At 39.2% G+C, this 13,758-nt stretch overlaps 1 protein-coding gene across 1 annotated transcript in view; it reads right to left on the reverse strand.

The window, feature by feature from the left end:
* Nucleotides 1-13,758, reverse strand: part of ERMP1 (endoplasmic reticulum metallopeptidase 1) — a 189,739-nt gene that overhangs the window by 101,188 nt on the left and 74,793 nt on the right. The window contains exon 8 of the mRNA XM_053702559.1: nt 9,861-10,081. Coding sequence (XP_053558534.1) covers nt 9,861-10,081 — 221 coding nt within the window. The remainder of the gene's footprint in view (nt 1-9,860; nt 10,082-13,758) is intronic.

Genomic DNA, 13,758 nt, shown 5'->3' on the forward strand with positions numbered 1-13,758 from the left:
ATTTAGAGCCTTAAAGTGCAGGGTGGCTATTGCCAATTGCGTTCACACTTAGATAGGGCACAGGAGCTCAGTCAAACAGCAGCCATCTCCTAGGCTGGCTAGCTCCGCCCCCACCACAAGAGATTCTTGTTAGGGGATCCAGATTTATCCTCTGTGATAAATCTGAATGGTCTCCGTTCCATTGACTAAGCATGCAAAGTTGCAGAGGTCGCAGATGGAACCGGGCAATAGGAATGATGTCCATGGAAGCAAACATCAGCTCAATCACCTCTATGCATTGAGCCACTGATGGACGAATAGCAGACTGGAGAGAAAGGCAAGAAAATTGGATTTTCTGACATCTATAAGGAAAATTATCAAGGAAAGTATTAGAACTTCCTGTTGGGGGTGGAGCTTGGTCACGCTGAATGTGATCCTCTGTGGCGGGTGCTCGAAGTAGTCTCCGCGTTTCCATCTCCCCCGCCATTTGCCCCGTGGCCCTACGATACCCAAGGGCTTGTTTGGGCCTCAAGCCGGTAACAGCTTTCTGCTGTGGAAATCGCAGATTTGCGGTGTATACCGCCAATGTTGCAGGAAGGAACGGACCAGAGCGGTGGATAAAGAGGAATCTGGATCATGTGAGCTGTACTGCTGATTTCAGAATCCCTGGGTACAAGAAAAAGGATCCGATAGTAAGCTGAAATTGCAACGCCCACTTGTAGACAGGGGTAGGTGGTGCTCTGAGAGATCTGGGCTTCCCCCCCCATGTCTCGTGGGTTTAGAAACAGCACATCAGACCGGCAGCTTACCCTTGGAGAGGCAGCAGTCACAACCAAAGATCCGTGAGGGTATCCATCTTAGCGGTGATATAATCCACCGGAGTGACCCAGGAGTGGGCAAGTGCTCGAGGATCTTGGCTGCAGCCATACTCTCTTTGTTGGAGTTGCAAGTATTTACAGCTTTACATATGCATCTAGCTGGTGGGGCTTATAATCGTCTACTTAAGTGTTTATGACTTTCAATCGTTAAGTAACAATAACTGTGGTACAAAGAGCTTTCTCTATAAATTGACAGAGATATTTCAGCATATACAAATTAACAAAGAATATTGCAATTGTTCCCTGGAACTTTATCTAGCCTTTTATATTCTCTCTACACCCTGTTGGGTTGTTGACTGTCAAACCTGACGAGGACTGTTAAGTATCCTATTACCTCAAACTTTTTTTTTTTTCCCCATCTCTGGGAGTAAAACCTATTATTACCTCCACAGCCTGTAGTCTTTCAGTTGTGCAAGTTTTAATGCATTTTGCTTAGACAAATGCATTAAAATGTAATATTATATATATATATATATATATATATATATATATATATATATATATATATATATATATATATATATATATAAATTCCAGAAAATAGGAGCGCACTCGCCGGGTCTTAAACAAGTAATAATATTTATTTAAACAACGTGACGTTTCGGGGTGGTTAGCCCCGTCCTCAGACCATTACAACAACTCAAATAAGCAGCAAACATTTATACATTACCCTCCACCATCACCACGTACTACCGGAAGTGCCGCCGGCGTCCTGCAGAGCTCAGTGCGCAGGTCCGCCGGTTGCCATAGCAACCCGGATATACAGCTCTGAAACTGAATAAAAAGATTTTATAAAACACAGCGAATACCTGCCATATAAATACTTATATTGTTTATCATACTATAAGAGTATTTAGTAATCTCTGTGTGGCTAACTGTTAGTGTTATTAATATACGCCACCATGTAAACATGTACCCGGTTGTCAAGGCAACCGTTGTAATGGCATTCAACCCAACGTAACCTCAAATCATCAATGTGTGCAATAGCAATGCTTAATAGCCTAGTAGAATCATATATGAGCTATTGATGTAGCTAATTGTGACAGTTCTATAGCAAACTCCCCATATATAGCAATTCCTTTAAGCAATAAACCTTTAATGTGGTACTATATTAGGGCTAAGACAATAGTAAAGTGTCACTAAAAATTTATCTATAACCTTGGCTTATAAGCCAAAGACATGATTATAACTAGGTCATCTTACAAGAAACAATGCCAATCTAATTGTGTTTAACCCCTTGGGGGATAGAGTCCCCAAGTTGTAAATCCACCTGGACTCTTTTTGCAACAGAAGATTGGCTCTATAACCACCCCTACTGAGTTTAGGTACGTGATCAATGATCACATACCTCAAATCACTAACAGTATGGCCACTCATTGCAAAATGCCTGGCAACTGGCTGCTCAGATTCTTTCTCTCGGATTGCCAATCTAATGGCAGAGCGATGGTTGGCCATACGTATGCGGAGGGTGTCTACCGTCTTACCCACATAAAAGAGGTCACATGGGCAATGTAAGAGATAAATAATATACTCAGTGGTACATGTTACTCTATATTTAATTGTGTACTTTCTGTTAGTATGGGGATGTGTAAATGTCTTGGTATTACTCAGGCCACTACACGTAGTGCAACCAAGGCATCTATAACAGCCCACTTTTGATGATTGAAGCCAAGCAGTCTTCTTATAACTGTCCACCGGATCAACTTTAACTAGGGAGTCCCTTAGTGATCTTGCTCGTCTGTAGGTCACTCTTGGTGGTTCCATGGTGGTGAATGGCAATGTTGGATCACTCGTCACTATATCCCATCGATCTCTCACAACTCCAGGTATTCCCTTTTTGTCTGCAGTGTATGTAGTTAAATAGGTCAAACGATTCTTCGTCTCCAGGGGTTTTCTTGTACATAGGGCCTCATCTTGCTTCATATCCCAGAATTTTGTAAGGTGTTGATCAATGTGGGCTTGTCAGTACCCTCTTTGTAGAAATCTTTCTTTCATCTCTAATAGTTGTTCTTTGGCCTTATTGGGATCACTATTATTGCGAACTACCCTTTTAAATTGTGATATCGGTAGCGCTCGCTTTAGGCCAGCTGGGTGGCAGCTTTAAGCTTGTAATAATGAGTTTCTATCCGTGGTCTTTCGGAAGAGGGTAGTAGTCTCGTGGGTTTAGAAACAGCACATCAGACCGGCAGCTTACCCTTGGAGAGGCAGCAGTCACAACCAAAGATCCGTGAGGGTATCCATCTTAGCGGTGATATAATCCACCGGAGTGACCCAGGAGTGGGCAAGTGCTCGAGGATCTTGGCTGCAGCCATACTCTCTTTGTTGGAGTTGCAAGTATTTACAGCTTTACATATGCATCTAGCTGGTGGGGCTTATAATCGTCTACTTAAGTGTTTATGACTTTCAATCGTTAAGTAACAATAACTGTGGTACAAAGAGCTTTCTCTATAAATTGACAGAGATATTTCAGCATATACAAATTAACAAAGAATATTGCAATTGTTCCCTGGAACTTTATCTAGCCTTTTATATTCTCTCTACACCCTGTTGGGTTGTTGACTGTCAAACCTGACGAGGACTGTTAAGTATCCTATTACCTCAAACTTTTTTTTTTTCCCCAATCTCTGGGAGTAAAACCTATTATTACCTCCACAGCCTGTAGTCTTTCAGTTGTGCAAGTTTTAATGCATTTTGCTTAGACAAATGCATTAAAATGTAATATTATATATATATATATATATATATATATATATATATATATATAATTCTGTGTTGTCCTACCAGTAATACTCTGAACATTAATGCTTACAAACACACAAGCATAGATAGGTTGGGGTTTAACAACTCCTGGTCAGTCCGCTAGTCTGTGCATACTTGTATGTGTCTCTGGTAGATCTGTATTCATTGAAGATTCTGTTTAAAATCAATTTATACTGATTTGAAAAACCTGGTAGCTAAGTTTGTTAAGATCCAACTGGTATATAGACATATATATAAAACTGCTACAGGAGGTTTTTTTCCCAAAAATAATCTATCTAATAACGTATATAATTAGACATATAGACAGTGTGCGCTGTATTAATGTTTATCGACCTTATCATTGGTGTATAATTGTAATTGATGCCAGTACTCTCATGTAGCCTGTAGAGTGCTCAGTATTCACTCATTTGTAATTTGCAACCCAGCATATTTAGTCTGTTTTAGGCTCAACTGTTTATATGCTTATATATGTGGTAGGTTGTTTTTTTTTCTAACCCAATAATAATGTGCTAATAACAAATACAATTAGACTTGCATTGTTAGTGCCGGAGACACTAATAATAGACTCAGTTCAGTGTTCCAGGACAAAATACAAGGGGGGGAAATAAAAGGTAAAAAATAAATTAATGAAATTAAAAAAAAAAAAAAAAAAAAAGAAACACAGAAGATTAAAACAGGCATTTTTTCTTTCTCTTTTCATTATTTCTCACAAAAAACAAAAAAAGAAAAAAAAAAATTAAATATTATCATGGACAGGGAATCTATGATTGATCCTAGGAAACATACTCTTGTGGCAGGAACTAGAGAACTCCTTTCCAGATTCACTTTCCACCCGTGGGAACGTAGAAAAGACAACAATATCTCTGTATAAGATTTTGCTTGTTGAAAAGAGGACGCCTGAACCAAGATGTCGTCTAGATAAGGCGCCACAGCAATTCCCTGGGATCTGATCACTGCCAGAAAAGCCCCCAGAACCTTTGTGAATATTCTGCGAGCAGTGGCAAGACCAAACAAAAGTGCAACCAACTGGAAATGCTTGTCCAAAAATGCAAACCTTATAAACTGGTGATGATCCCCGAGATAGGAACATGTAGATATGCGTCCTTCAGGACTATGGTCGTCATGAACTGATCTTCCTGAACCAATAGAAGAATGGAACGAATAGTTTCTATCTTGAAGGACAGAACCCTGATTAATTTGTTGAGGCATTATAGGTCTAGGATGGGACGGAAAGTTCCCTCCTTTTTGGAAACCACAAAGAGATTGGAATAGATCCTTGTCCCTGATCCTCTATAGGAACTGGAACAAGTACTCCCAGAGAGGATAAGTCCTCTACGAGAAGTGCATTTTGAAAGAGCAAGTGCCTTGTGTGAGTCCTGAACTCACAACCTTCATATTATGAGACTGACGCGCTACTTACTAACAAGGCCAGATTAAGAAGGCCTCCCTCTTTACTTGGTTTGTGGATAGTCTTCACAGGAGAAATCTGCCCCTTGGATGGCAAGACTTGAATTCCTATAGATAAAACTTAGAAATACATATATTAGTGTCTTAAAAATATGCGGCTAGATTACGAGTTGTGCATTAGGCTGAAAAAGCAGCGTTAACAGGTCCTAAAGCTGCTTTTTCCCTACCGCTGCTTTTACGAGTCTTGCAGGTTTAGGGGCACCGCACACTTCTTTGGCCTTACCGCAGAACGACTTACGCAAACTTCGTAAAGTAATAGTTACATTGTAGCTATCTTAGGGTTTATTTTTATTCCTATTCCTGTCAGATCTGGACCAAAACAAGGTCTTATCCTTGTACGGATGCACCAAAAACTAGGACTTAGAGGAAAATCCACTGTCCATAACGCCCCACCGACTAGAACAGGGAAGCAGATATCTTGAGATTGGCAGCATCAGAAATAAAGAATTGGCTAGCTTAAGAGCCTAAATACTGTACTGGAGATGCTCCAATGGAATCTCTACCTAATTGGAATTAGAAAAGGCATTGCACCAATAAGATGCCGCACTCGACACAGTGGCAATACACACTTCCAAATAAGTCACCAGCTTAGACCATTGATCTTGAAAAGAACAGCTATCCTCTCGGGGAATCGTAGTTCTCTTAGCCAGAATAGAAATGCCCTACTACCTTAGGCACCGTGCGCCCTGATATTAAATGGAGACAACAGGAATTTTTGTTTTATTTTTTTTTCAAAACAGGAGACAGGGAAAAAAGAAATCCCTGACTTCTCCCATTCCTATGAAAAACCACTTAAAGTCTGGAACAGGAAAAAACTTCCACAAAGGAATACTAGTATTTATAAAATTCACTACATTCCTAGGGTTGACAACGACATACATATCGGAGTCGTCCCAAATTTGCCAAAACCCCCTTACCATACATGAAGGTGTTCATCTGATGCTGAGGAGTATCCTTCAGATTTTAAGCTTGAAGGCAATATACTGTCCGAAAGTGATATATCACCCTCAGAAGCTCCCCCATCAGATTTATGAGGGATAGCAACACATGTAGCAGAAAACTTACAAAATATTTCAATGTCCTCTTGCACTTTCCCTAAAAGAAAAGAAAGACAGATAACACCACAGATAGAGAGAAAATCTGAGCTGCAAAATCTGTAGACAAATATCTCCTCCAGGAGATTGAGAGGAACCACAGGGCACTGCATGTGACACCATTAAGGATAGGGACAAATAAGGAGAAAACTGTGGCATAGCCAAAACAGATTCATCCTGAGAGACATGAGACTAGAACAAATCAATGATCAAATGAAACTTGGAAAAAAATACTGTCACTTTAAGCCTAAAGAGACATAACAAAAAACGGGATAAACCCAATCTCTCTAAAGGGGATAAAACTCCTGTTCCTATACAATAAAAAATATATGTAAAACCCAAAATCCTCTAATAAGGTGAAAGAAGATAATGGGGATCAGCATGCAGAAAATTTGTCAAGAACAGCCCCCTGTTCCATTAATCCATAATATTGCAAAATATTAGCATGCATAAACATGAATTCCAATTAGCAGCCAGCTAAATAAAGACCTTCATTGTTTTATCTTAAAGACTTTTATCTTAAATCTTTTATCTTTTATCTTAAAGACTTCATTGTCACAAAAAAACGTATATATTTTAATTTCAAGCAGGCCTTGTCAACTTTTTATTTGAACATAATCTGCCCTTATTATCTTTCATTTCATTCAAAAAAGCTGAACAATATCCCTAAGGTTAACTTGTATGTCAGTCAAATACAAGCCTAAGGGATTGAAAGATATATTTGGTTTCTTCTGATGCTTTAGAGTGTTTGTCCTTTCTTCGGGTTGCACAGATTAGGTTATATGTATAAAAAAAAAAATGTTCGGGTAACAACTGTGCCCCTTGATTTAATCACAACACCACAATTTATTTACAATTACATAGACTGATCCCACAGTTAAAATGGCAGGGCTGTCTTTGAAAATGTAATTTGTAATGGAAGTCCAAACATAAGAAAAAACAAAACACTCACTCACCCTTCTTCATAAGATGCAGGGGCTGAATTGCTCTCTTGTCAGCAGTTGCTTACGTCTTTGGATGCTGTGTATCACAGACATGTAGGTATTGGGAAGCTGTCCTTCCGTCGGTATAACCAGTGTATGGGGCGTCCAGTGAGAGAGAGTGTTTGTGAAGCTGCTGGAAGCGGTATTGTGCCAGGACAAACCGCTCAAACATAAAATGAACAAATGCTTCCACACAGGTGGATAGGATCCAGCAGAAAATGGACCGAGTGAATAAGTTTAAAAGTCTCTTTATTTTGTATCCATAAAAGTATACTGTGACCAGTCACAGAAAGTAAATTTACAATATCACAGCCTCAAGCGTGTCAGCCGAGCAGCTCAAAGTCTGATAATCCAACATGTTTCGTGCTGTTACAGCACTTCGTCAGGGATGATGGATACAAAATAAAGAGACTTTTAAACTTATCCACTTTGTCCATTTTCTGCTGGATCCTATCCACCTGTGTTGAAGCATTTGTTCATTTTATCTTTCATTTCAAACAAGAGGAACAAAAAGGGATAGGAGGCTCAACATTAGTATTTAAACAGAGAACAAGCAACAGCTTGCAGGGCCTCTTGGTCCATCTTATTCCAAAGGAAAAAACCTTAATCAATAAAAATTCTAAGTTCAAATCAGAATTTTAATGAAACAAAACAATGTTATGGTCCCTTTAAATTTTAAACACACTTTTTTTTTTTTTTTTTTTAAACTAGAAAATCCTTAAACTGCACAATAAATCTTGCAGCAATAATTTTTCACAAAATGAATGCAAAAAGAGACACAAACGTTATAGTCCATGAAATTCAGACAGAAACTTAAATATAAACAGAGCAACAGCCCCACTAAAAAACAACAGGAAACCTCCACAACTCTGCAAACTCTGCTGAGGTGCCTAACTGATCTCCTTGCTGCCGGAAACACAGTCAGAAAATGATCCGGACCCCCACACAGCCGCACCGGAGAGAACGCTGAACCACCTCTGAGGAGCTATGCAACAGAGCTGCAACATCCAGGAACAACAGGAAACAGCTAAAAGGGCGCCAAAAACGTCCTTGCTATCTCAGATAAGCCTGTCTATTGTGGGCGTGGCCTAAGAAACCTCCCGATAGCCATTAATATACAAACAAAAAACATGAACACCAAAGTGAAAACATAATAAACTGAGCCAAACATACCCAGTGCCTGCAAAACTGCCATACAATAAACTGTTAACCTAGAAGGCTGATTGTATATTTAGATAGAATTAACTGTCAAAGTGCCAAATTCTCCTAAATCAAAACAGGGAAAGAAATAGGCACTTACCTCAAAAATCTGTCCGGCAGCAGGACAGCTCTCTTGGTATGAGAGGGGCTTCCTACCTCACATGGACCTGTGAAAAAAAGAAAAGGCTGAGTAAACTTACTCAAACTTTCAACCAAGGGCAGCATGAAATTACTTGGGAGGCCCAGTGGGGATTATATCCCACAAGTTCCCAAATGCTTAAAAGCTCTACTGAAGAGACTGACATGGACTACGGCTAAACCCCAAAGAAAACCAGAGCAAACTTGCTCTGCTTAAAAAATAACAAACTCTTGATTGAAGAATCAGACACCTATCTTTACCTCTCCTTGCAACTGATACAAGCAAAGAGAATGACTGGGGGTTATGGGTAAGATAAGTGACATATATAGCAGCTTTGCTGTAGTGCTCTTTGTCTCCTCCTGCTGGCCAGGAGTGAATTTCCCACTAGTAATTGATGATTCCGTGGACTCACCATATCTTAGGAAAGAAAATGATTTTTATTTTTTTATTTTTAAATTGAAAAGAAAAAAAAGTGGAGTATTTTCTTAGTATTTGAATTGCATTCTAGGATTTGCAAAGATTTGAGACTTTACATAAAGTCTCATAAGTTTTTCATAAAAGTCTTCATGTTATATAGAAATATTGGAGGTTTAAAATATACAAACACAAACAAATTGTATACTCCATTTTTTGCAATTATCCAGAAAAAATGTCTTTAGAAAAAAATGGGAGGAAAAAAAACAAAAACTTTATTTCACAATTTTTTCAGGGCCTTGCTATCTCTATGAACAATGCAGGATGTTGTTAAAACTCATAATATAAAATGAGATGCATTAATCCACAAATGGAAAGTGCTGCTTCGAAAACAACATAGTTAAAACTCAGGGCCCAATGATCTCAAGTTTATGAAAGTTCACCACTAAAGCTGTGAATACTGTACTGAAAGTTGTCTGGCGGGTTTGTAGTTGCAGACTATCTATGGCCTTTGAGCAGTCCGCTGGGAGACCACAAAACAATACCAACCTGTATGATACAACACTGTGGTATCAGCTGCATACATTTTATAAAATGTTATCTACAATGTTTTCAAACCATTTCCATTTGTGTTATAATGTGCCACTGAGGTGCCCTTTCTTGGTATACTTTGTCTTTTAGTATTTTTAAAATTTGACCGTGTGCTATCACGAGGAGTTGCCATACAATTTACTCACTGAACAGTGAAGAATTCAGGATTGTTATGCACTGGTCCTTTTATCACTTACACCACACACATGCAATATTATATTACTTTAATGCTTTTCATACAGCCATGTATCTGCTTGATGTTAAAATACCCCCAACCTGTTCAATAGCTCTACATAATCATCACACTCACATTTCCCATATTTACTAACAGAACCCACAAAGAATACAGACTTACTGAGAAGAAGAAATTCCTTGCCATGGTATGTACAAGTATTAGCTTTGCTAAAGCTGCAGTTCCATAAAGACTGATAGAGACATAGAAATGTGTATACCAGGAGAGAGCGTTTCCAGTGAGAGATACCAAAACAGCAATAATAAGGACTGTCACTAAAGCAGAGATCCAGCTCATCAGGGTAATGAGAACACCAAATAGGAGGTCCTTGGCATAGTTTGTGCCTATACAAATTGAGAAAATAAATAATTAGCATATTTGTAAACAAACACCACAGTCAAAAAATATACAGATTTAAAAGGGCACTAAAAACACCTAAGTGCTTTCCAAACTGTGTGTCGCAACACATTATTGTGTCGGCGGCAGTGTGTAGGTGTGTCGCGCGAAATGCAAAACATTTTGCGGAAGGGCACTGCGGAGCTCCCTAACTCGCATCTCCTTCCCTTGGTCCTACCCACGGAACTTCCTAAAGCAGCTCTGCTAATGTGACTTGCGGTGTCAGAGCGGTAGGCCGAAGAGTGTGGAAGAAGAAGAAGGTGGATTGCTGACTAGAGTGAGAAGAATGGAGCAAGGAGTTACACCAACTTTAAAACTTCAATTCTTGCACATACTTACATACAATTACTCATAAATAAATGTATGTATGTATGTATGTGTCCCGTATCTAAATTACTGTGTCACGAAATGAAGCATGTCTAAATAAGTGGGTCACCAACATGAAAAGTTTGGAAAGCTTTAAAAAAGTATAAAGAAATACAAGGCATGTTTGTTGTCTTGCAGTAGAATTACATATCAGAGAGGTATAAATCTTTTAAAAAGGTTTATCTTTTTGTATTTATCTGATGAAAACAATCAGAAATATATATGTAGCAGAGTTAGCCTAGATATGTCTGTACTGTGCATTTCCTGCTCAGTGAATTAAAATATCCACAATTTTCAGACTTAAACTACATGACAAGGGGGCAATATAAATCATGAAAGTATATTGAAAAGCCGTTTTACTACTGTAACGAATACATTAAAATCTGAAGGCGTTTTTGCCCCATTAACAATGGGTAAAGCAATGCAAGACACAGAAAACAACCTCACATTTTAACTGCACTTATATGACTTTACAATATATTGGTTCTTAAACCATAACCTAGCTTTGAAGCACAACAATAATAACCACTGATCTTGATGAATTATACCAACTATAGTACACTGACTTAAAGGGACACTGAAACCACATTTTTTATTTCATGATTCAGAAAGAACATGCAATTTTAAGCAACTTTTTAATTTACTCCTATTATCAATTTTTCTTTGTTCTCTTCCTATCTTTATTTGAAAAAGAAGGCATCTAAGCTTTTTTCTTGGTTCAGACTCTGGACAGCACTTTTTTATTGGTGGATGAATTTATCCACCAATCAGCAAGGACAACCCAGGTTGTTCACCAAAAATGGGCCGGCATCTAAACTTACATTCTTGCATTTCAAATAAAGATACCAAGAGAATGTTTTTTTTTTTTGGATGAACTTCCGTTGGGGGCGGAGCTGCTAGACACATTGTGCAGCTCTTTGAGCTCGAGACCAGGAGCACTGAGCAGTGGAATCTTGCCGCAGCACTTTTACCCGTTATACCCAGTTTGTTCTGGGATCGGCAACGGGACTTCAGGCTGTGTCTAAGCCTGTGCCGTGGAAGCTCTATCTTGGCTGATACCGCATCTGCTGCCGAGGAAGCACCAGTAGAGAGGAGTGTCGCGCCTGTGATAGGCGGTCAAGAAGCCGTTGCCTGCCGAATTCCCGGGTCATGTAAGTGGTGCAGCCGCTTGTAGGTCGGGGCTGTTTGGCAGTGGAGCGATCTGTGGGCAGCGCCTCTTCCTCGCGGTGGAGAGCATCATCCGGTTGCAGGAGGAGGGTCACTCTAAGGTTTGGGAGACACCGGCTCTACTGCTGTATACCCCAAGGCGGGTTTGTTATGTTTTAAAGCCCCCCGGCAGTCGTTTGTTCCTGGACATATAACATTTGGTGGTCCCGGGGTGTGTGTGCCGAGGAGAAGAGTATAGGAGTGCTCAGGCCCACTTGCTACTACTCCTTGTTTGAACTGCTGCAAGATTGTTAAGGAGCTTTCTACTGCAAGTAGCTATCTATTTAATGATTCCTTACTCCGGTATTGGCGGGTTGAAAAAATCATGCACAGTTTCTACAAGGGTGGTTATCCCTCTCTATATTACTGCTGCTATGGGTAGCAGTACACAGGGGCCTGTATAACTATCATTGCCGGAGAGTGGTAAGGAGAACATTTCCCGCTGGTTTCTGGTGCGGCTTTATTAGATCTCCCCCCTGTACACAACTGAGAACACTCTAATATTTCCCAGTGCAGGATCAGCTGGCTGAACAATTTAAATTTGATATGTGTTTCTGCATTAGCTTGTTGAGCTCCCTATCTTAATTGGAGGACACCGATTCCCTGCTTGGCCCCTATCAATCTAGGGGGGAAAAAAAGGGGGTTTAGAAGAGAAGAAAAAAAAAAAGAAAAAAAGAAAAGGAAAGAGAAAGAAAGGGGGGGGGGGATTTTTCAAGAGATTTTTTTCAAGAGAGTCTTTAAGAAGATTCTGGGAGAAGTAAATGAAAAACCCAAAGAAGATTTAGCCGTGTTTGCCTAACCTTATGCTAGTTTTTTTTTTCTTCTAGAGTACTATGTACTAAATTTCTTTGTTGCAGATAAATTGTGTCTAGCCTAAGGAGAAGGTGGGGTATGTGCCCTGTTTAAATCTATAGTTATATCATTATTGTTTGTGTGCCCTCTGTAATATATATTTGTATATACGTTAAAGGCCTAAATTTCACAGTTCACATGTTAAAAGGAGGAAAGAGGGGGGAAGGAAAGAAAAAGAAGCGAGGGGTGAGGATAACCCCGATTTTTTTTCTCTTCACATTAGAGACACGCATTAACTGCTTCACAGTTTCATTTCTGTATTTTTTTTTCTTTTTTCTATATCTGTTATCACAAGTATATTGTTGTATTTGTTTTTTGCACCTATTCCTGTTACTACTTAGTTTCATGGAAAGATTTATCACTCAGGCGAAACAAAGTTCTCCCATAATGCCGCCTAAAATTAAGGACAGAAAGATTAAGAGTGTAGACACTACATTAGATCCATCTTTAGACTTGGGTACACCCCCCATCGACACACATACTTTAGTATCACAATTAGCTGATATGTTCACTCCACAATTTGAGATTATTCAAAATGAAGCTTGGCACCATTTCAACAGATATTGTATCTTTATCAAATGAGGTCAAGCAATTCGCATTGAGAATAAATGATGCAGAAAACAGGATTTCAGATCTGGAAGATCTGGTTTATGCTCAAGACAATATAGTGCATAATCAAGAGGTTAAAATTTCTTGTCTACAATCTCGCCTGGAAGATCGTTCCAGGCATAATAATATCAGAATTGTTGGCTTACCAGAAACCCCCGCCTATGAGGATCTTATGAAGGTTACCTCCTTATTACTCCCTCAAGCACTAGGTAGCAGCAGCTCCCGCTAGTAGTTGAAAGGGCGCATAGGATTGGCCCTAGGAAGCCTAGTACTACTTTTCCCAATAGGAGCAGAATGTGTATTTTTAAGTTGCTTAGGTATCAAGATAAGGTAGTACTCCTTAAATTATACAGGAAGTCAGAGGTATTTATATTTGAGAAAAATAAACTTCTTTTGTTTCAAGATTTCTCGGTAGAAACCACCACTAAGAGAAAGCAAATGATCCCCTATTTTACAAAAATTACTAATAAAGGCTTGAAAGCTTGGTTAATATACCCTGCAAAGATCATAGTGGAAGATAATGGTACTAGACGGGTTTTAAATAATCCTCAAGAGGCTCAGGAATTTATTGGTAATTGATAATACATAGGAG

This window comes from Bombina bombina, chromosome 2 (assembly GCF_027579735.1).
Source record: "Bombina bombina isolate aBomBom1 chromosome 2, aBomBom1.pri, whole genome shotgun sequence".
NCBI lineage: Eukaryota > Metazoa > Chordata > Amphibia > Anura > Bombinatoridae > Bombina > Bombina bombina.